This window comes from Malus domestica, chromosome 02 (genome assembly GCF_042453785.1).
Source record: "Malus domestica chromosome 02, GDT2T_hap1".
NCBI classification, from domain to species: Eukaryota; Viridiplantae; Streptophyta; class Magnoliopsida; order Rosales; family Rosaceae; genus Malus; species Malus domestica.
Window position 1 is genome coordinate 20,626,940 of NC_091662.1, and position 23,552 is coordinate 20,650,491.

At 35.6% G+C, this 23,552-nt stretch overlaps 1 protein-coding gene across 2 annotated transcripts; it reads left to right on the plus strand.

Annotated features, from left to right (window-relative positions):
• The first annotated feature begins 897 nt into the window (after positions 1 to 897).
• Positions 898 to 15,725, plus strand: LOC103406312 (uncharacterized). Of its 2 annotated transcripts, none has more exons than XM_070816967.1 (29): positions 898 to 1,138; positions 1,296 to 1,550; positions 1,643 to 1,803; positions 3,321 to 3,386; positions 4,249 to 4,366; positions 4,482 to 4,591; positions 4,687 to 4,782; positions 5,177 to 5,300; positions 6,181 to 6,248; positions 6,617 to 6,703; positions 7,218 to 7,370; positions 7,446 to 7,541; positions 7,728 to 7,787; positions 7,881 to 7,999; positions 8,123 to 8,210; positions 8,521 to 8,625; positions 8,694 to 8,798; positions 8,877 to 8,929; positions 9,043 to 9,106; positions 9,220 to 9,354; positions 9,589 to 9,701; positions 9,783 to 9,876; positions 10,248 to 10,467; positions 11,687 to 11,817; positions 12,307 to 12,453; positions 13,072 to 13,200; positions 14,044 to 14,142; positions 14,848 to 14,886; positions 15,070 to 15,725. In XM_070816967.1, the coding sequence occupies exons 2-29, from the start codon at positions 1,310 to 1,312 to the stop codon at positions 15,205 to 15,207; spliced, it is 3,159 nt and encodes a 1,052-aa protein (XP_070673068.1). In that variant the 5' UTR covers positions 898 to 1,138; positions 1,296 to 1,309; the 3' UTR covers positions 15,208 to 15,725. The 2 variants fall into 2 exon arrangements, with proteins under 2 accessions (XP_070673068.1, XP_070673070.1); XM_070816969.1 differs by having other exon boundaries at positions 8,697 to 8,798.
• The last annotated feature ends 7,827 nt before the right edge of the window (positions 15,726 to 23,552 follow it).

Sequence of the window (23,552 nt, forward strand, 5' to 3'; positions counted from 1 at the left end):
TCCTGCTCGCCGCCATTGCAGTTTTCTTGAAACTTTACAATGATTCTATCCCACAAAACCTTCTTATTTTGATTTGTGCCAACTACATCATCTTCGCTAACAAAAACCCATGTCAAGCATAGAGCAATATCTTCCTCATAGGTCCAATTACGACCTCTAATATGCTCTCTTGCCATGTTGAACAATTTAGAAATGGAAAGAAATGGTAGAAAGATAAATTGGAAAAATTGTAAGAGAAAATTGAGTTTTGTGTGGATGTTTGAACAAATATATAGGTATTTATAGAGTTTTTTGGTGAATTTTGAGTTAAATAATTTTTTTTTAAATTATTTTAGCCGTTGGATTTAAATTTGGATCGTTATATCTTTTTTTTTACTGTTAGATTTGATTATATTTGATCTCAGCCGTTAGATTCAATGTATTTTAAAATAACATATTTAAAAAAATCAAATTTGAATCTGGACCGTTGGATCAACCAACGGTCCGTGAAAACTAGCCATCAGATTGAAAATGTAGCCGTTGGACTGCATTGGGTGGCCGACAAACCGCTGACAGCGGGGCCCACCCCTGTCGGGAACGAATTGCGGGTACTCCGCGTGGGGCGCATTGGAGTGTGAATGGGTCGAGACTGGCCCAATGGCCAGCGAGTCCAATCGCACTGGGGGGGGAAAGGAATTCTGGGGGGTATTTGGCCCAGCTTTAACATTTAACATTTAACCCAATATTTTAGCATGTGTTGGAGATGGTTTGGGAAGACTTAGCATTTAGCGCACCATTGGAGGTGGTTTAAAGGATTTTTTTTTCGACCCGAAAAAAAGGAAAAAAAGGTAGATTTGGATTTGGATCCTTTGTAAATTTTAGACAGATGTAAAATAGTTGCCTGCCTGTGTCGAAACTAAACGGGTCCGTCTTCGGGTACAAAAGGAAAGAAAAAAATCTCACATTTGTGCTCTCTGCTCTCTCTCTCTCTCTTGCTCGCCATTGTAGACTCCTTCACAAGGCACCCAGAAATTCCATTTCCAAAGCCACCAAACGAATTGGGACCGTGAAGCATCGTTGGACTGCAATCGGAGATCGAATCGGCGGCAGCGGCTTACGGCAACCTGGGTCGCGAACCGCCGCGGTTCGGGGTTGGAAGGTAAATCGACCAACCATGCAACTCGGAAAAACCTATGATTTTGATTCTGTGTCTGACATTTGAACCTTTTACCTGGGTTTTAGTAATGATTACATTTTTTTTTTTGTTGGGTTTAAGAATCTGAGGTTATGGTTTATTGGTGATTGATGAATCATAGGAGTTTTCGAAGCGATGGAGGGTTTAAGGCAACTGGAGGCTTTGTGTGAGAGGCTGTACAATTCACAGGACTCAGTCGAAAGGGCTCACGCCGAAAACACTCTCAAATGCTTTTCGGTGAACATCGAATACATTTCGCAGTGCCAGTACATTCTCGACAATGCCATGACTCCCTACGCGTTGATGCTGGCTAGTTCTAGCTTGTTGAAGCAAGTCACTGAGCAAAAACTTGCTCTGCAGCTTCGTCTCGACATCTGTAAGAATCTCCCTTTACTTATATATGTTTAATTGGTTTGCTTTGTTGCTTGCATCTTGTTGGAAATGAACAATGTGGGAAATTTGTTGTAGGGAATTACCTTATTAACTATTTGGCTACTCGAGGACGAGAGTTGCAGCCGTTTGTGACTGCCTCTTTAATCCAACTCTTATGTCGACTCACCAAGTTTGGGTGGTTTGATGATGATCGATTCCGGGATGTGGTGAAAGAGTCAATGAACTTCTTGAATCAGGTTATATGACTTTCTGTTAATATTTGTGATGTCTTTGATCTTGAACTAAATTTTATGATACCGCGGCATTTCTGTTGCGTTATGAGCGGTATTCCCAAGAAAGGTTATGAGTAAGTAACGATGACTGTGAACAAACTGGCCACTGAATAAATGTACTGTAAGGAAACGCCATGAACGAGAAACCAGACAACAAAATCATATTATGTTGAAACTAAGCTAAGCAAAATCTCAATCGCCAACATCCTTCCAATTCTCATAGATAAGGAACAACTGTACATCCTAAAACTCAGAAGAAACCGATGACCATAAAAGAGGTCTAAAATGAAACTTTATCTCACAAAATCCCCAAAATCTCACCACCATAAAATGCATGATGTGGAAATTGCCTAGAGCATACCAGCTTTCCTAAATAGGACTGACATGGGAATACGCCCTCTGGCTCAAAATTCCAGCTCATTCCTTCTGTCTAGAGGTTGTAAATCAGGTGTAAGTGTAGATACAAAAACTAACTTTGCTGGGTAATCTCAGCAACTTGCATTACTTCAGCTTCAGCTTCTTTGGGATTTCAGGAAATTCCTTACTTTCCCCTTTCTTTCATTTTTTTTTTTTATTTTTTTTTCTGATTAGAAGCAGTTCTTATCTAAATTATGTGGTAGTTGTTGGATTGTTAAAGTTATTACATTGGCTATTTTGTTTGTAGTGGACAGCTTTCTCGTAATTGCTTGGGCTTAATAAAATTTTATTTTCTGTAAAAATCAAAACTCTGTATGTATAGGACATTTAGATTACTATACTGTATTTGTTTCCAGTCATATCGTTGATTGAGAATATAACTGGTTTATAGAAAGCTGCATCGATCTACAAAATCACCTTATTTGTATCCATGATTGCATTGTTTTTAACACATTGTGGCCACATGATCCCTGATCTATCATTCTGGAACTTAGGAGTTAAATATTAATTGGTTATCTTCTTGTACATGTATATCTCTTACTATTTAGCTCTATTCAAGGCCTTGTTTTTGGGTAACTATCTAAAATTTTTATTGTCCGTTGCTTATTTTTACCTAACTCAATTTTTGGGATGCTGCATGCACTTTTTTTTAACATACAACAAGAGTCAGACTAGTATTCTTCATAAGCCCTATATTGCACATAGCCAACTTTTGTCTTCCAGTCTGTCGAACTATTTTTTGAAGTATCACATCAACTGTATTGCCATGTAGAGTGCCAGCTCAACCTTACGAATGTGCTCATTTATTAAGTTACATTTTCAGTTTTCTAATGTTGCTCGATATCTATCTTACCATCTTGAAGTTCATGTGCTCCATTTGCATTGTAATATTGCTCTCTTAAAACTGTAGAGGGAAGAGTATAGATAACTGAGTAAATTTAACTGCTACTACTGAGTGATTCAAGTGGTTGTGTTGCTTTTTTCTTTTTTTTTTAATTTTTTTATATGTTCTCTGTCATTATATCTTTCAGACAAGTGTAACTCATAAACAATTTGTTTACCAGGCAACATCTGATCACTATGCCATTGGTTTGAAGATATTGAACCAGCTCGTGTCTGAGATGAGTCAGGTTAGATTGTAATTTGTGCCCCTTTATATCATCATTAATATGAGAGATTACTTTTTGGTTACAGAAGATTTCCGCTCCATTTCCATTATTTCTCGTCTTCCTGCAACTTGTGTTTGAGTGAGTTGAACCACATATCATCCTGAAGTGTCTTCGGGGCATCATTACATGGATAGATGATAGTGTACGGTGTGGATATTTCTAATTTATTTTCTTGTTCAAGAACACTGATAGAAGCTAGTTAAAGCACTCAAAGTTTGTCCTTGGTCGAACATCCATAGGCATGTTGTTTTTTAGTTAATTTCACTATTATTTTGGGGTTATATTTAACTTTCAAATTTTTATAAGAATTAAACTTAATTTTGTTTGTTTCCTTGAAATGGCCTTTCCTTCTAAAATGTGTGATGTAAAACAATAGGAAGGGATAGAGAAATAGAAGAGATCCAGACTCACTCCAGCCTTTGGCATTACACCAAAGGTGTATTGGACTCACTCCAATAGAGAATTAGAAAAATTCTGGCATCACACCGAAGGTGCCTTGGAATCACTCCAAGGTTGTGCCTCACACAAGCTGAGAAATTTTCTTTTTGACTAACAATCTGATTTCAAAGCTCACAAAGTAGCCCCTTTATAGGCTTAATTGGTACGTGAATCTGGAAAGGTCCACATTAATATGCTTAGGAATTCTAAAGACTAATTTATGACGCCTAATACATTAAAACTGTAACATAGAGAGACTTAGACAATTACCTTGTAGACTACATTGCATTATTGAAGTTTTAACTTGGCTATTAACATCAATGTGCTTGTTTATTTATTATTTGATTAACATTTGCTTGTTTTTCATTAATTGATAAATGATCAGCCTAATCCTGGGTTGCCCTCAACACATCATCGGAGGGTTGCGTGCTCCTTCAGGGACCAGTCTCTCTTTCAAATATTCCAAATATCTTTGACTTCATTGCGTCAATTGGAAAGTAATGGTAATACGTTGGCAGTTGTTCTAGACCTGTTTTGATTACCCCCTTACCACCACTATTTAATTATTGTAATTCTTGGTTTATTGGTATCAATGCTGTTTTATTTTGTGTTGCACAGTTGCAAGTCGATTGCAAGAGTTGGCTCTTTCGCTTTCACTTAAATGCCTATCTTTTGATTTTGTTGGGACCTCAATTGATGAAAGTTCTGAAGAATTTGGTACTGTTCAGGTATTATCCTCGTTTCTTTTGGATTGTTAACCATTCGAAGGTCTGTCAATTAGTCTCGTATGCAGTGAATAAGTATTTAACTGGTAATCTTACAGATTCCGTCGGGTTGGAAGTCGACATTGGAGGATCCTGCTACACTTCAAGTCTTCTTTGATTACTATGCCAATACAAAGCCCCCTCTTTCAAAGGAGGTTAATATATGTGATTTTTCTTCGTAATTAATTGCTGATGATTTCTCGATCCTTCTCTAATTAGAAAATAGAAGCAAAGAAAACTGTCGCTTGTGGGATAATTTATTGCTGATGCTACATGTGTATTGTGAGTCGGATCCTTGTCATAATGGCTAATTTATTGCTGGTGCGAGATATTTTTTTTATTAGTTCTCGATTACTGCAATCACATACAGTCATGCATGTGCAAGCGTACAGCTGTGGAAGTTCTGTCCTTTGATATCTAAAATGTATCTGTCTTTGTTTGTTGGAGTAAAAAGTTTCTTTTCCTACCATTTGAAATTTTATGTTGTTATTGTTCATGTATTTTCACTGTTTAACATCTTAATCAAGTTTTTACTATTGTTCTTTATAGGCACTGGAGTGCTTGGTGCGACTGGCTTCTGTTAGACGTTCTTTGTTTACAAGTGATCCTGCCCGTTCAAACTATCTGTCCCATTTAATCACAGGAACCAAAGAAATCCTACAAACTGGGCAAGGTGTTGTTGGCTTGGCCTTTTTTTTTTTTTTTCTGTTGATTGTCATGTATGTTACTAAATTGTGCTGAATGTGAAATAATTTGCTTGTGTGCTGGAATGCGTGCTTTCCTGCATTTGTGTATTTTTGGTAGTTATTAACTTCCTAGATATTTTTTAAAGAACTTTTTAAATATGATTGTTTTCCCTTTGTGCTTTTTTTACTCACTCTTGCATGAACAACTATGGACAGATTTGTACCCGTCTATGCTGCACAGACACGGGTATGGGTGCCCACTATGATACATCAATTAAATAATATATAATATGTCATATTACCACACGAAAAAAATAAGTTCATCATAAGTTCATACTTCATAACATAAAATAAATCACAAAGGAGAAAGATTCATCATAAACCATATAGAAGAGGAGAGAATTGGCTTTAAAATGAACTTTTGAAAATTACACTTTGGGCTTGCCTTGTTCTAAATTCTCAAAAACATCCCCAAAAGTTACAAAAACTGAATAACCCCTTGCCGTATCTTGACTGTGTCCTATGAGTATCGTTGCCGTTTCTCATAGTCTACAAAGTAGGAAAAGTGGACAATACTCTATTTTGCATATCCGCTATGTGTCAGACTATATCGCGGGGGCATCAGTAGAAACTCACCCTGGCCCAAATTTCAAGTATCGGTGCAACAAAGATACTTTGTAGTTGTCATTTATTGGTTGGTCCTAGGATTCGTATATATAATATACTTAAGGTGGATATAATCTGAATTTTAGACACTTGTCAGTGACTGCTAATACTTAATCACCAACCCTAAATTTATGATTTATTATTGTGTGTTTTCTTTAATCTGTTGGGTTTTCATAATGATTTGTTTGGACTGGAAATCAGGTCTTGCTGATCATGATAATTACCATGAATATTGTCGTCTTCTTGGACGATTCCGAATGAATTATCAGGTAATCTTTCTTCCTTTTGGTAATTTTGACATCAATCTTTTTCTCTAGTAAGAAATACCCTGGAGTCATTTTTGGTATCTTGGGTAACTCATTCAAAGCGAGCTTAATGAATGTTGCATGCTTGTAAATTACTCTCTAAATATACCTACATTTTTCGTTTTGATTTATATTTATATGAAATTGATTTGTACCTTGAAAAGGTGGAACTTACGCTTTACGCTTGTAGTTTTGATTTTGACGTGAGATTTTACGTAGATGGTTTGTAATTTCTTTGTGGTGATTATGAAATTTATTTTCTGGTATGTAATCTTTCTTTGAGTTGATCTAGTTTACTGCTTATGCTTATTGAACTTCTAAATTTGTCGCAGTTGTCTGAGCTTGTGACTGTGGAAGGCTATAGTGACTGGATACGTTTAGTAGCAGAATTCACTTTAAAGTCTTTGCATTCCTGGAAGGTTGAATGTCTTTCACCACTTTTTTCCAAGCATTAGGAAAGAATATTGCATACTAAGCCGTTGAATGAAAACACTTCCACGATAAGTCAGTCTCACCCTTTCCTTTGGGTTGGCCACTGATCTTCCATCATATTTTATATCATGCAATTTCCTAAGTCTAATTTTTGTAGATTTTTGGGTTTTGCTACATCCCATGTGAGTCTTGATCGGGCTTGCAATCCCTTACCTTCTGTTTACATTAATCTTCAGTTGCTTATCTGCATCTAGTCGTTTATTTTCAGTTGTAGTTACTCTTATCTTATAGTTTCCAGTTGTCACTCCCACTGTTTCTCTAACACACCGACTCTCTCTCTCTCTCTCTCTCTCTCTCTCTCTCTAGTTGTCCTAATGACATTTACTGCCATTATACATGAATATCACTATCTATGGTACCTTATAGTGCCTGGTAGCTGGAACTAATTATCCGGGTTGAGAAATTGCAACTTGCATTACTGAAACTTTGTCTTCTTTTCAGTGGGCCAGCAGCAGTGTATACTACCTTTTAGGACTATGGTCTAGATTGGTGACATCTGTACCATACTTGAAGGGTGATGCACCCAGCATGCTCGATGAATTTGTTCCTAAGATTACTGAAGGTTTCATCACATCAAGATTTAACTCCGTGCAGGTAAAAACCAAAACTTTTTCTGGGCCAGTACTGCAATTTTATGAAAGTTCTCTATATCTTCTCACTATTTTACAGGATGGATTGCTTGATGATCTTTCTGAGAACCCTTTAGACAACGTTGAACTTCTTCAAGATCAGTTGGATTGTTTTACACAAGTCTGTAGATTCCAGGTTTACCTCTACAAATGTTTTGTGCTTCTCGTTTTCAGTCTGAAGAAGTTATGGTTTTGCAATTCGTCAAATAAACAATTTTCTATTTGATAAAAAAGCATTTAAAATACATATCTTGACTTAGACACGTGGAACTGATCTGAATTTGTCAAAGTTGCCTCTGTGACCTTCTCTCTTTGGTTGCAGTATGAAAGCAGTAGCTTGTATATAATAAACATAGTGGAGCCTCTTTTGCAAGTCTACACGGTATGGGCATTTATAGTGAAGGATGCCTCTTGGAAATTGAAAAGAAAAATTTCTGGACTTCATGTCTTTAATCAATTCTTCTGACTTGAATAGGAAAGAGCTCGAGTTCAGACCAGTGATAACAGTGACCTCTCTGTTATTGAAGCGAAACTTGCTTGGATTGTTCATATAGTTGCTGCAGTTCTCAAGATAAAACAAAGTACTGGGTGCAGGTAAGGAAAACTAAACAACTTTATTGACCGAAAAATCCTGCTTTTACTCCTCTTCATTCATCTTGCTTTTCCCTTCATTGCTACCATGGAAGATTTTTTATGTTTTATATTTTTCCTTTGCAGTGCCGAGTCACAAGAAGTACTTGATGCAGAACTTTCAGCTCGCATCTTGCAGTTAATAAATGTCACTGACAGTGGGCTACACAGCCAGGTACAGCAGGAGCAATTACATCTTTCTGAATATTAGATATAGTAATCAAATATTTACCTTCTAAATGTATATTTTAATATCTTTTTCTGCCTAAGATGGTACTGTTTTTATCATGGTTTGATATAAATGAAAGGGCGCACTTTAAAACTCTGCTGCTTTGGGCTTCAAGCACTTTGGTTAATATATTCAGCCAAATTACTCGGTGTTAAGAGTGATAGTCAACTTTAAAGATTGCCTATTTATTTATTTTTTTCTTCATTGGGTGGTGCAATCAAAATTAACGAAAACTGTTCAACCCTGGCATTGGCAGAGGTATGGTGAAACAAGCAAGCAAAGACTTGATCGTGCAATTCTTACCTTTTTTCAACATTTTCGGAAGTCTTATGTGGGTGACCAGGCCATGCATTCTTCGAGGGTAAGTTTTTCCTAGCATTCTTTAAAGTTATGCTAGCATTCTTCTTGAGGCTTCTCCATTTGTTGCAGCAGTTATATGCTCGCCTTTCTGAGCTTCTGGGACTTCATGATCATCTTTTGATGTTAAATGTCATTGTTGGCAAGATTGCTACAAACCTGAAATGTTATACGGAGGTGAAATCTTTTTCATGCTTTACTCACGTTAAGTACATTTGGATATTATTTTGCATTTTAATTCTTGCCTATTTTCAGAATGAGGAGGTCATTGGTCACACCCTGAGCTTGTTCTTGGAGCTGGCGTCTGGGTTAGTTCTTTTCCTTCTGTATATGGTTTGGAAAATTGGAGTGCTTGTTGGTTTAAGAGAGCCTATTTTCCTTTTATCATATTTTGCTTATTGTAAGGCTAATTACTTTGCAGATACATGAGTGGCAAGCTACTCTTGAAGTTGGATACTGTCAAATTTATACTTGCCAATCATACTGTAAATCCAAATCTGAAATATCTATCTTTTGCATTTACACTTTTGATTTGAATATCTTGAACAGAATCCTGTATTTTGTGTGAAAAGGTCTCGTTTTGAATTTCTCTTTTCAGAGGGAGCATTTCCCTTTTCTGGAAGAGTATAGGTGTTCTCGCAGCAGAACAACTTTCTATTACATAATTGGCTGGTTAATATTCATGGAAGACAGCCCTGTCAAATTTAAATCTTCCATGGATCCACTTTTGCAAGTACTCTCTCTCTCTCTCTCTCTCTCTCTCTCTCTCTCTCTCTCTCTCTCTCTGTGTGCACACATACAAAGACAAACATACAATAAAAAAATGTTTCATATGTGCATGCTGCAGAATCTGCATAGATGTTCCTGTGTGTTCTTTAAAATGCTTAACTACACACACTAGATACTGTCAAGTTTGGTATTGTATGGATTCATTTTAGTTACTCTTGTACTATATGTGGTACTTCAGGTTTTCGCCAATCTGGAATCAACTCCTGATTCAATGTTTCGTACTGATGCTGTAAAGTATGGACTAATTGGGTTGATGAGAGACCTTAGAGGAATTGCCATGGCCACAAATAGGTTAGTACTTTTTCATTTTCTGTATCGAATTTATAAGGCTTAACAATTTCTTATTCTTATGCTCTTCTTTAATATCTTCAGTCGCAGAACTTATGGCTTTCTGTTTGATTGGTTGTATCCTGCACACATGCCCCTTCTTTTGAAAGGAATCTTGCACTGGTCCGATACACCAGAGGTAAAGGACAATGTTAACTGCTTCCTTTGTCAAAAAATTCAACAGAGTTCTGCATTCGGTGGTTAAGCAATTATCTAAAATTTCATACTTTGAAATTGAACTTTTAGTACTAGTTGAAGATTTCTACATTTTCAGAAAGCTTTTAAAATAAATGAATGTCTTTTGAATCATAAGTCTCTGCTTCTTGTTTGCATTATAGTTTTTAGCTAAGAGATCAGGTAAGGTTAGATAATATTTTATTATTTTGAAGCATATTAAAATACAACGGAAACAGGAAGTAGATCTCTCTCGGCTACATTTTATTCCTTCTTATTTCTTGCAAAGTTAATTTGTGTTATCTTCTCTCAATATTTTCCCAATATATGCTGCAGGTGACCACCCCTTTGTTGAAATTCATGGCTGAGTTTGCATTCAACAAAGCCCAACGCTTGACTTTTGATTCATCTTCTCCTAATGGAATACTTCTTTTTCGAGAAGTCAGTAAATTGATTGTTGCGTATGGGTCAAGGATTTTGTCTCTTCCAAATGTTGCGGATATATATGGCTTCAAATACAAGGGAATTTGGATTTCTTTAACTATTCTTACAAGAGGTGAGTCCACTAACCTCTTGTTTCTTGTAACAGTAATCACTTTGTTGAATCATTAATTGCATGATTATTCACTAGGTATACTTGTATCTTTATTCAGTTCTGAATGGTAAACTACTTTTTGAAAATGTTTTATCAGCTTTGTATGACAATTATCACTCTGTTTATATTGCACTTCTTGCATGTATATTCTTGAACATCTGACATATTGCTGTGGGTTTTTTCATTATTTCACTTTGGTTGGAAAACAAAACTCATCTGAGCTGCTCTCAAATGGTGTAATTTGTAGTCTGCAGATAGTTAGAATCATATTTCTGGGTGCAGGATAAGCAGTAAAAACAGCCTAGATCTGATGAAGGAAGGTCTGGCAAGAGCATGAATAAATCATAATTTATTAGTTGGCTAGTGGACTGTTATCTTTTTTTGGTAATCCTTAAATTCTTTACAAACTTGGTGTCGCAAACTTGTCATTCTCAAGTTGAGAGTCTTGTGACTAATGTGGGTACGCAATGAAGGTTGTTTATGGTTCGTTGGTTTAGAACAGTAGTCATTGTGACTAAATAATATGATGCTTATGCTTAAAAAAAAGGTTAATCTTTTGGCTCTTGAAAGTATTAATGGAATCATGTAAAGGTTTTAGCAATTGGATTGAATTTAGTGCAAAGTTTAGCGGCTGTTTGGTATCCTTCTTGGATCCAATTTTTTGTTTTTGAAAATAATGAAGTAGTGAGTACTAAGTAATTTAGCTTCATCTTGCAAACCAAAAATTAGATACAAGAAGGTACCAAACAGCCCTTTAAAAATGCTGAAACATGTATCATTGTTTAAAATAATTAGAGGAAACCCATCTATTTGCTTAGTTCAACAACCAAGCTCAAAGTGAATGGATTGGAATTCCTATAAAGAAGCTGATGATTATATTGTGTTTTTCAATTGCCATTTTTTGTCTGTGTTTTAGGAAAGCACCTCAAGTTGTTTTTTCTTTTCCTTTTACTGTTGTTCTTTCCAAATTGAAAACAGCAAACAAAGGAATAAAGTTCTTTTGCAAGGTTGTACTTTCAATTCATTTCTTGACTCTACCACAACATTGTTGGTACTAGTTTTTAACTAGAAATCCTGTAGTGGCTCTTCCCCTGCTTTCCTTGTTGAATTAAAAAAAGGAAATAGCTCCTTGTACAAATGTTATGTTATGAGCTGATTTTAGGATTTTTTCAAATGATAGCTCTTGCTGGAAACTATGTCAACTTTGGGGTGTTTGAGCTATATGGTGATAGAGCGCTTGCTGATGCACTTGATATTGCACTGAAGATGACATTATCAATTCCTTTGGCTGATGTATTGGCATTCCGCAAGGTACATTAGCTTATGTTTGTTAGTCTTCTTTGCATCTATTAGTTTTGAGTGCCTGGTAGGAGTTGTTTGATATGATTTCGACGGCGAAATGAAGGTATGAAACAAAAACTTGAAATTGAAAACAACTTAAAATGGGTTTTTTTTCCCTGGTAGTTTTCATTTTTGTGCACTATTCCTACCAGTGCTTTCAGAGGCTAAAAACTGTTTTTCTTCTCAATTTCTAAGAAACAATGGGAAATGAGAAAACAGTATGGCTCTGAACACTAAATATGCAATTTATGAAGTCTGAAATTTATGCTATCCTATTCTTTAGTTTGTCCTTGCTAAAATCCTATCATGCTGATGCATTTTGATGCTTTAAACTCTTACTCTGCTTACTCGATTCAGATAAATTCAGATATAAGGCTCCTTAATTTTATCTTTCGTTAAGTTATTCCTCTTGCCTAAAATTTGGAAGGTGGTCTTTATTGGAATTTCTTACTTTTGCAGCTGACAAAGGCCTATTTTGCATTCTTGGAGGTTTTATTCAACAGCCATATAGTGTATATATTGAATCTGGATACCAGTACTTTTATGCATATAGTTGGGTCCCTTGAGTCTGGGATTAAAGGTTTCGATGCAGGCATTGCATCACAGGTACGTGTTATGCCTCTATTCTCTTTTTTTTGGTCAAAGTTATGCCTCTATTCTATGGACGAAATAACTCTTCATCGTCAATTGCATGTCTCAAATTTAAGGCTGCACTTTGAAAGAATAACTTATTACTGAACTGTTTTTTTGCATTTGTTTTCCTCTGTTTAGCTCAACTAGAAGGTCAGATAGAATAATGTGTACTAGCAAAAATAAAACTAACCTGAAATGTAGAAATCATCTTGTGCTATCAAGGGCACAAGTCGTGTTTTGGAATAAGCTTAAACCTTCCCTTGCCAGAATTTGTACTCCCTCAAGTCCAATTCTCACCCTACCCTCATCAGTCTTTGGAAACTTTCAGGAGGTTACCAGTCAGGCAGTGGAAAATTCCAAAATGATGAACAGTTGGCCACTGCTAAGTGCGAAGTGTTAACTTCCAAACATTGAACGCTGTAGAAGTTTTTTAGAAGTCTAATGTTAAAAATTTTGGAAAAAGTTATTGCACTGGAGAAGTTTTTGGTGACATGATTCTGTGTTACCAACTGGCCAGTTTTGTCTGCATCTGCCACATTAATTTTACAATTTATTTCATTATTCAATTTCAAACTTTACCTTTTTCTCCAGTGTGCATCAGCTGTTGAAACTTTGGCTGCTTTCTACTTCAACAACATAACCATGGGTGAGGCACCCACATCACCTACTGCGGTCAATCTTGCTCGTCACATTTCAGACTGCCCCAACTTGTTTCCAGAAGTAAGGATGCTTATGCTCTATTACTCTTTTGTTATCTGTCTTAGAATCTTTGTTAAGATGCCCATTTCTTGTGGTTCAGTAATTGTAATTTTGTTAAATATTAACATAGTACTATCTTTGTAATATTTTTTTTTTTACTGTTTTTCCATCGTAAGTCAGACTCAGCTCTAAACACTGTCAAGATCTATCTTCTTGGACGTTTACATATTGAAAATGCATGGATTTTTGTTGACCCAAAAATAATGACACAACTCAGTAGTATTTTTTTTTTTCAGTCAGCTATATAAGGTGACACTCCAGAACCTTGTCAGTGCTTATCAAGTAATCAATTAAACTGAAACGATGGCAAATTTGATATACTCAGTTGTTTAATGGCATTGAACTCCTATAGCCACATAATAATTTGCGGAAATTCATAAGCCCAACCGGATTGTAAAGATGTGTTTGCATTGTTTTAGTTCAACTAGTCCCATGCCTGGACTTGTAAGTTGTAAGTGAGAGGTCTTAGGTTCAAATCAGTGGATGGCGAGTTCGATACCAATTTTTCCCCCACCACGTAGTGTAAATATATTGTTGTATAAAAAAGTTTTTGTGTGCCTAACCTTTGGGAGGATTAGGTCGAGATTAATATATGCTCTTGGGGACTTCGGTTTGGGTTTTGCTTGAAGATATGTAAAGCTATTGGGAAAAAATGTTTATATGTCAAATTTATACATGAAATCGGACTCCATGCATGCGATGTGAATTAAATTTGCTTACGCTTTTTGTGGTTATTCTCCATAGTTACTAAATTACTAAATTCTTTTGGTTATGTGACTGATCTGAGTCATTTTATATGTAAAGGTACTGAAGACGCTGTTTGAGATTGTTTTATTCGAGGAAAGTAACAACCAGTGGAATTTTAGCAGACCAATGCTGAGCTTGATACTTATTAATGAGCAGGTAGTATTTTTATTGGAGTGCATATGTATTGTAACTTGTTCAAGTCTTTTGTTTTTATCTTTTGGTCAGATTGTTCAAGTCTTTGTCTGCAACATCGTTTTTTAAATGCCTCTTTTTAATCAGTTCCACCTTCACATAATTGCACCAATAAATTTTCTGTTCAGTATGTACGTGCATGTGTTTGTGTTACTGCTTCCTGAAGCCATTTTTAGCTTTTAGAAAATATTTGGAAACAATGCAGCTCCGTCTCTCTTTTTCTCTCTAACTGTAAATCTTGGTTCCATATCTTATGGTGTTTGTCTTTTATAATGTAAGACATTAGAATATTGTAAGTTTGGGTCCTGTCTTAACAGTACTTATACTGTCCTTCACTCTTCTGTGTCTCAGTAGAGAAGTTGCATCTTTGTGTCTTTTGTTCAACTCATTGTGGTGGGCCAACTTGTTTTAGCACAGTTTAGCTGACAATACATATTATTTAGGTTGTATTTTATGCGGCCTTTTATTTTTAATGAGAGAGAGAGAGAGAGAGAAATAAGTGAGGTGGAGAGAGAGTAGATAGAAATAAAACGAAAACCTTACCGAACCGTTGGATTTCTTTTCTACAAATTTCAAATTTGCATTTGCTGGAAGTGGTTCTGTATTTCTCTTATCCTTTTTCACTTCTGATGGCTGTATTTGACTGAAAGATGGTGTCTGACTTCGCAGATATTCTCCGATTTGAAAGCTCATATCTTAGCTTCACAGGTTAGTTGTGCCTTCCACTCTTGATTGTTTGAGTTATATAATGGAATAATAAAAGACTAAGCTAATATGATGGGTGAAACCTCAACTTCTGAGGTTTAGCAACGCTGAATTTACTGTTTAGCTGTTTTAAATTGTTATTGTCACGAGTACATGTACATGACACTTTTTGGTATTGGCCTGCAGCAAGCGGATCAACATCAACGGCTTTCCCAGTGTTTTGACAAGCTTATGGTGGATGTTACTAGAAGCTTGGATACAAAGAACAGGGACAAGTTTGCCCAAAACTTGACGGTATTCAGGCGTGATTTCCGGTTGAAGTAACTATGAATTGTACGTCCAGAAGATTTTAGACGAATAGTTTGCCGCATACTTCTAACTGAAAAAAGAATGGAAACTCTACTGGGAAAAAAAGGAGCTAAGTTTGAAGTTCTTGGGCTGGTGTAACCGGAAACTGCAGCAGACTTTCTTTGCGGTGGCAGTATCGTTATTGCAGTACGTGACGAGGAACGATACGGACGTTTGCCTTACTGGTGGTTTGTAGAAGATAGCGGTGGGGTTTGACATGTAGAAAATGGCCAGTTCTAATATTAGTAAACCAATTCTTTTAGAAAAAAGGGTGTATATCTTGTCAAGTTTTATGTTTGGGGATGTATGGTCAGTTGTAAGTTGATCTTCTGTACATTAACGTTTACATATTCTTTGTATTTGTTGATAATAGGGGAAAGAAAAATAGGTTTAAAGGATTGTTCTTGACTCTTGGATCTCCATTTTCGTTCTCAGCATTTTCCCGTTCCGCATGGGGTGAATAGATATTTGAATTTGTCAATGTTGTCGATTAACTTGTTGTTTGATAATGGGACACTCGATATGTCATTAATTTGTCTTTCATATTATTGATATTATGTTGATATTGTGAAGAAAATGTAAACAGTCAATGGATGAATGTGACCAACTGTGCTAATGTGAGACACTTGTTAAAATCTAGGGGTTAGAAAGTGGTACTTTTGTGATAATTCAAGAGCATTTTGATAATTAAGTTTTTTTTTAAATTTATTTTTATGGGGAAAAAAAAGAATCTTACATTATCCAAACATAATGAGGAGATTTAACATTACTAGGGAAATGACAGAAATTCAAATGATGGAATTTTATTGGTTAGAATTTGAATTTTTTTCGTTTGGTTAACCTAAGAACAATAGAATTTGAATGCGGAATATGTTATTTTTAAGTTCTCACCCTTGGAAATTTGGAAATTACAAATATTTACATGGAATTTAAACTTGGGAAATGAAAGTCCCAAATTGCAAGTTTTTTTTTCATGCGGAAATTCTAAATTTCTATGTTTGTTAATCTAAACAAGGGAATTAATGCATATCATTTATAATTTCTGACTTTTGTCAAAATTTCAAATTTACTTCCCTCATCCAAACATAGTGTTATGTTTGGACAAAGGATTTGCATTTACTAAGCAATTAATTATAAATATAATCAGAATAGACAAAAAATTTAGAAGGAGGGATTAGAAATGCACTTGATAATTGCAAGGATGTATGAAATAGATTTACAAATGATTCATTTCAAGTAGTTATTTGCAAATTCTTCTTTCTGTACTCTATCTACTAATTTCAAATCTCTCTAACTTTTGTAGTCTATTTTTAATTATACATGACCTGTCACTCAGTACTAGGATCTGGTGATATTTCTCTTCACGTGTAAATGAGAAGTCTTAGATTCAAATCTCGTGGATAACGAATTCGATACCAAATTAGGTTGCTCATTAGATGACTTAGTTGAACTCCTCCTCCCTTAGTGTAAATATATGGTTGTATTAAAAAGAAAAAAACTTGGATAACTTTCAGAACAGCACCAAGGGGTTAGTCTATTAGAAATCGGGTGGGAGGTTTGGAAGTCCAATTTGACTTCGAACTCCCATGAATGCATTCTTTGGGCTTCCGGCTCTCTTTTGGTATACTCTTTGACCCAAAGGTCAAAGGTACGCTACCTCTTCATCGAGTATTGCACCTGCATGGGGAGGAGGATTAGTCGCTATCAATTTGTGGTGCAGTACCTCTTATATTGAAAAGAATAAATTTCCTGACAGGAAATGAAAAAAAGAACCGGGCAAAATTCTTCAAGATGTCCCATTTAGCATAAGCAAAACTACTATGGGAAAGTATTTTGCATCCATAATATTATTTTTTTGGAAAGCCCTTGTTAATCCTAAGGAATTAATTCTACAGATTCAAAATAAATTAGCTGGTTGGAAAGCGAATAATGTGAGAGATGATAATAGTTTTGAAAATTATTCATCCATTCATTCAATGTACTTTTGCAAAACAAGTGATAATAATGTTTCTAGTATCATAAATTGGTTAAGTAATTTATTATTCAGTACTACGATCTAGTGATATTTTTCTTCACTGGTAAGTATGAAGTTTTAGGTTCGATTCTCATCAAAAGTAAATTTGAACCACATTATTGCTAGTCTATCGTAAGGCTTATCCCACTTCCCCACTTCATTAGTGTAGATAATATCATTTGTTCAAAAAAAAATTAGTTAAACAATCTAGAGGGTTTTGTTATAAGAAATTGGCTCTGTGAATGGTCATCCAATTGACCATCCTTATACCTTATAGCTTCAAATAAGCTCTTGCCCTCGGAGTCAGAGATGCTCTTCTTTTTCCTGAACAAAGAAATTTCAAACACATTGTATTGGTGGGGGACTCCAAGATTGTCGTTGATTTGTATAGCCAATTTCCGTACATTAATAGTCGGGATCGGGTGCTTCCAAGTGAGACACGCCTTTGCTTATGAATTTGACTGCCTGGGAACCGTTTGTGGCCAGAGTTTCTTCCTTTTTTACTTCCAAGGAACGTCATACAGGCTCTTCAAGGGAAGGAGAATCTATTTTTTTATAAATGAAGATTAGTTGTGAGATTTCCTTTATATCGAAATTCAACGATTTAAACCGTCTATTTTGTAAGTCTCGATTCATAGACCATTCTTACAAAAATTCAATTCAATCTGAAATAATTTGTTTATTTAATTATCACAATGAAATTTTAATGTTTCTTTGAGAACAAAATGTTGATCAATTTCTTTAAACTCAATTAGATGCTTCAAATATTTCCGATTTGGCTAAATATTTTGCAATGATGATTTATGAAGTGCAATTTAAAAAATAAACAGTTCGGATAATTAATATTCAATATAGTGTGGACCGCACAACTAATCTCCATTTTATATATAAAAAAAAAATCACTTCTCATAAAGGCTTTCTATATATATATATATATATATATATATATATCTCATACATAACTATATATATAATTTGTGACAACCTGTCCCGAATGTATATATTATTTTATCCTCAATAGCGTGGAAATTCCTTTTATACCCTTGGGCGTTGAGTTATATTCTGTGGTGGTGTGGTTTAAGCTTAGATTTTGGAACAATTTAATTTATTCCTAAGTTTGTGGAACTTAAGTTTTAGTTATTTTTGGTTTGGTTGGCCAAACTTGGACCACACACACACACACCATCCTCTCCCGTTAACCCTCTCTCTCTCACCCCTCTCGGATTTTCTTCCATTTTCGTACAAGTCGTACGGTCAAACACCAACCACCCTCTAAACGCCTCAAATCGAACTTATTGAGGTTGGTTCTGTGTTCCTTGCCAGCTCCAGAGTTCACTCATGTACCTAGTTCGACGTGAAGACTTTGTTTTCTTGAGAACCAGATAACCCAGTTTTGGAGCATTGTTCATTCGATTGTGATTGTGGACCTTTAAGTGAATTTTAAGGTCCTAGTAAGTCTTAAATCATCTTCATGAAGCTCGGGGAAGAATTTTGAAGTGATTTGGATGTCGGGAAAGCCCAGTTCGCAAAGCTGCAGAGGTGGCCGGACTATCGTGGGTTTTTTCAGCGAGTTTCCAGTGGATTTAAGACTTGAGAGTGGTAAGGTTTTGTTCCTCTCATCACAAGCTTCATTTTGGTTTAAGTTTCATGAATTTTGGTTGAGAATCGAAGAAGATATGAAGTTTTAAAGATTTTTCCAGCTTTCGGCGATTGCAGCGGCATCGGCGCCAGACTCCGGCGAATCGAGGTTGAAGGAGGAGAATATTCCGTCAACTTTGATAGAATATTTTAACGCCGTCAGGTAATTATAACGGTATATGCTGATTTTTAACGGAATATTCCCTAACACCGTTAGGGAATATTCCGTTTGAAGTGCCAGGCACGTGCCTGCGCGTGGTTCACGCGTCTAGCCGTGCCTTGGCCAGTGCGTGGGTGGTTGGAATTTTTTTCTAAAAATATGAGGATGTTTGTGGTGTTAAGTAGATCACGTTGGTATATTCAATCACCCCATTTGAGCAATGTATGAGAAGTTATTAGCTAGTTTTGGTTATATGCTATAATTAACTTTTATTTAGTTATTTCGCATATAGGTGAGACCTACCCTGAGGACGAGCGCCATCAATCGAGGCTCGGGGGCTACGACCCTTTGACATATCAATGAGTGGGCCTTTGGTTTTCCGTATATACCTATATACTTGAGATTTTTCCCAGAAAATGAAATTGAATGATGATACGTTTTGAAATGCCATGCAAAGTATCTGCCTATTTTATTTATGCATTAGTAGTTGCATATATTTATGATTGGTGTTGCGGACGCATAGGTAAGTGCCAGGTAAGTTCATAAATTAAAGATATGAGATTTCTTCAGTTATGCGAGATATGATGTGATGCATTGAGAGCTCATAAACCTGCACCCCGGTGTTAGTGCTCCCGCCCAGAGTTAAGGCACAATCCTTCACGTGATGTTCACTTCTTGCACCATATGCTCACCTGGATCCAAGTTAGGTGCACAGGCTTATCTTACAGACCATTATAGGTGGTTCCGACTCGTAGGTGACGAGCGATTATTCGCATAGTCTTCACGTGATTGTAGCACTAGAGCATATTTATTTTACACCTAGGCTTGTCGTACAGACCACTTTAGGTGGTTCCGACTCGTGTGCATGATTTGATATTATTGTGATTGCTTATGAGCTATAGACTCAGCCGTGCAGGTCACATTAGGTGAATCTGGCTAATATGATATCTGGCATTGATATATTTTAACTGGATTACTTATGGCATTTCATTTAGATACTTTGGCATGGTATATTTCTATGGATTTTCATCTTGAGCAAGATTTTTGATATAGCATATGTTATACTTTCTGGGAAATTATACAGGTTTTACGGCGAGGGGTTATAACTTTTGAGAAATGAAATGATTTTTGAAAAGCTTTGTTTTTGCCCACTCACACTTTTTGTTTTGCGCGTTTTAGATAGAAGTGCTTTGGTGGCTCACGGGGATTTCGACGGTGGTTTTGACAGAACATCATAAATGTAGGATCACCCTTGGGTGTTGTATAAATTGTACTTGTCCTGCCTGACTGCACTTAGGCTATTTATACTCTGGTTGTGTATTTTCACACTTAATCTCGCACTAGCACTTTATCTTAGCTAGTACTACTAGTAGCTTGGTTTTTATCTAGTACTACTAGTAGCTTGGTTTTTATTTACTCGTATTTCTCTATATAAATTTTGTTTCCGCACTGTGCACATGGTTACATCACTCTTATGTGATGGCCATCATGCCTTGATTTTGGTCAGGATGTGACATAATTTTCCTTTTTTGTTCTCATAGAAAATCATCACATCATCTTCTAGAAGAAAATGAACGACGCAAATCATGCATCTTTTATTTTCCCTGAAAAATAATCTTGATTATTATTTTTTATTTCAACTTGACTGAAAATTTTGTTTTAAATAAAGGATAAGCTTATTTCAAATTCTAAACAGGATTAGGAGGTAATCGGCATGCAGAGTAATCATGATCGCCCAATACGACCAACATTAACCGGATAGACACGAATAATTCAAATATTATTTTTAGAATTATAGCTTGCAAATTGCAATACAATCATTGGCAACGAATTTGAATGTCTTTAAATTAGTATATCGTATTTGTCAATTGCTTTTGTCAATGTTGTGCCATGCAGTCAAAAGAATCTACTTAAATTGGAAAGAGAGAATAAACTAGTTTGTTGGTCTACTCAACGAATTAATCACAATTCCTATTTGTGATCAATATGCCATTTGGAGCTAAGTTTTCACCATAGCTTTTTTTTTTCTTCGTTTATTGCCCTTGGCGATAATCTATGAATCACGGATACTTCTGTGCACAGTTTTGTCGCGTATTTCATATTCGATACTTTATCAAACACGATACATGTCAAATACTCTTGAATACTTATTGGATATGTGTCATGGTCAACAAATACGGTTTTAATTTGATAGATGCGTATCCAGTTTTTTTGATACTTTTACACTTTCATATGATAAATTAAGAGGAGAAAACGAATAGAAAATAGAACTTTAGTTGAAAGTTGATGAATACGAAGAGCTTGCCTCTAATTGAAACAAGAAATATAACTCTCACATTTCTTTTAAATATGTATTTTTATTATTGTATCCATGACATATTATATCTTAATTTTCAAAATTTTTTCGTATTACCTCATCATATAACTATACCTATATTTGTATCTGTGGTTCAAGTGTGATAACCATAACTTTTGTGAGATATTATAAAGAGGAAGACTGTTTCTAAGAAGAGAGGCGTGATTACTAATTCAAATATGAATTGACAATTAAATTGCATGTATATATAACAACAACAAAAAAGTCTTATTTCACTAAGTGAGGTTAGCTGTAACATCCCACATCATTTAGGAGAGTAGATCCTCTATGCCTTATATGTATATGTTCATCTTCTTTAGCATGAGGCTTTTTGGGAGCTCACTGGTTTCGGGTTCCATCGAAACTCCGAAGTTAAGCGAGAAAGGGGCCAAAACATTCCCATGATGGGTGGCCCACTAGGAAGTTCTCATGTGAGTTCCCAAAAACAAAACCATGAAGGCGTGGTCGGGGCCTAAAGCGGACAATATCGTGCTACGTTAGAGTCGTGCCCAGAATGTGGTGGGGGCCCGAGCCGGGATGTGACATTAGCTTTATGAATATTAGAACACCAATGCGCTTGATTTTGCGCCAAGTCTTCCATTAGCTCCAAGTAGTCTATGCCCTTTCTTAAAGTCTATGTCCAACTCTTTAGGTCTTCCTCTACCCTTTTCCCTTGAGTCTCTGTCTCATAATCGCATTTTCTATCCAGAGCATCTATATGTTTCATTTCACATGTCCAAATCACCTTAACCAATTTTCTTTTTTCCTATCTTCAATTGCAACCACTCCTAAATATCCTCATTCTTAATCATGTTCATTCTTGTGTGCCAACACCTCCAATGAAGCATTCTCATCTCCACTACACTCATTTTTTGCATGCATTGATGGTTGACCCGTTCAACATTTCGTGCCATAAAACATTACTAGCCTTATTGTTGTCTTATTAAGTTTTTCCTTGACCTTTACTACACTCATCTACTTCATCCGTTTAACTTGTATTCTATGGTTAAAATCTTCATCTAATTCTTCATTCTTTGCAATATAAATCCAAGATAACAAAAGCACGCTTTTGCATGTATATAAAGTAGGTAATTACTACATGCAGTTTATTTTGTAAGACATGGTATGTAGCGTAATAACTAAAATTAGTTCGCTAATTAAATGGGTTCTTGTTTGAATGAATGAAATGTCCAAATTGAAAACTTACATTATGGTACTGGCCCTTATGGGAACCATTGCTCTGGTGGTTACAATCTTTTTTTTTTTCAATCAATGCATTTCGAGTTCAAACATTCTCTTCTTTTTTCATGAAATTAAGTGTATCAATCCTAAAGAGCAACTCCAGTTGTCTAGGCAATTGGACAGTTTTTGCCAACACCTAGCTCTAGTGGTTGTCCACAACTTAGGTAAGGCCATCTCTAACCGAAGGGTCCAGAGGGCCAGAGGGCCGAAAATAGCCCTAAAACTGTCTCCAACCGAGGGCTAGGCCAGAGGGCTCTGGAATCTGGGAGGGGCCCACGGGATCGGAGAGGGCTGGAGGGCTGGCTGCTTTCGGCCAGCCAGCCAGCCCCGGGCTGGCTATTTTTTTTTTAATGTTTTCCTATTGCTGTCGGTTATAACCGACAACATTAAAGAAGAATTTTTAATACTGTTGGTTATAACCGACAGTAATAGTTATTCAAAGGCAAAATTTTTTTTTTAATTACTATTAGTGTCGGTTATAACCGACACTAATAGTTTGAATTTTTTTTAATATAACGGCTAGTAGCCGTTGTATTAACTTTTTTTTATATATATATGAATTTAAACTTCTTTTTTTCCCTTTTTTTTCCTTTTCATATGAATCAAATTTTGTTTCATATTTTTTTTTCAATTCTATTTTACAAAATTTGTTTCAATTTTTTTTTAAATTCAATTTTTTTTCCTCTAACTTCTATTTTACAAAATTTGTTTCATATTTTTTTTTAAATTCCATTTTTTTCCTATAACTTCTATTTCACAAAATTTGTTTCAATTTTTTTTAAATTCTATTTTTTTCCTATAACTTCTATTTTACAAAATTTGATTCATATTTTTTTTTTCATATAACTTCTATTTTACAAAATTTGTTTCATATTTTTTAAAATTTCATTTTTTTTCCTATAACTTCTATT

What these genes read in the sequence shown, in the direction of transcription:
- LOC103406312 (XM_070816967.1), top strand. Translation starts at nt 1,310, where the DNA reads ATGGAGGGTTTAAGGCAACTGGAGGCTTTGTGTGAGAGGCTGTACAAT. An exon ending in TCGTGTCTGAGATGAGTCAG is followed by an intron (nt 3,387 to 4,248) that starts GTTAGATTGTAA and finishes ATAAATGATCAG; the next exon opens with CCTAATCCTGGGTTGCCCTC. An exon ending in CACAAGTCTGTAGATTCCAG is followed by an intron (nt 7,542 to 7,727) that starts GTTTACCTCTAC and finishes CTTTGGTTGCAG; the next exon opens with TATGAAAGCAGTAGCTTGTA.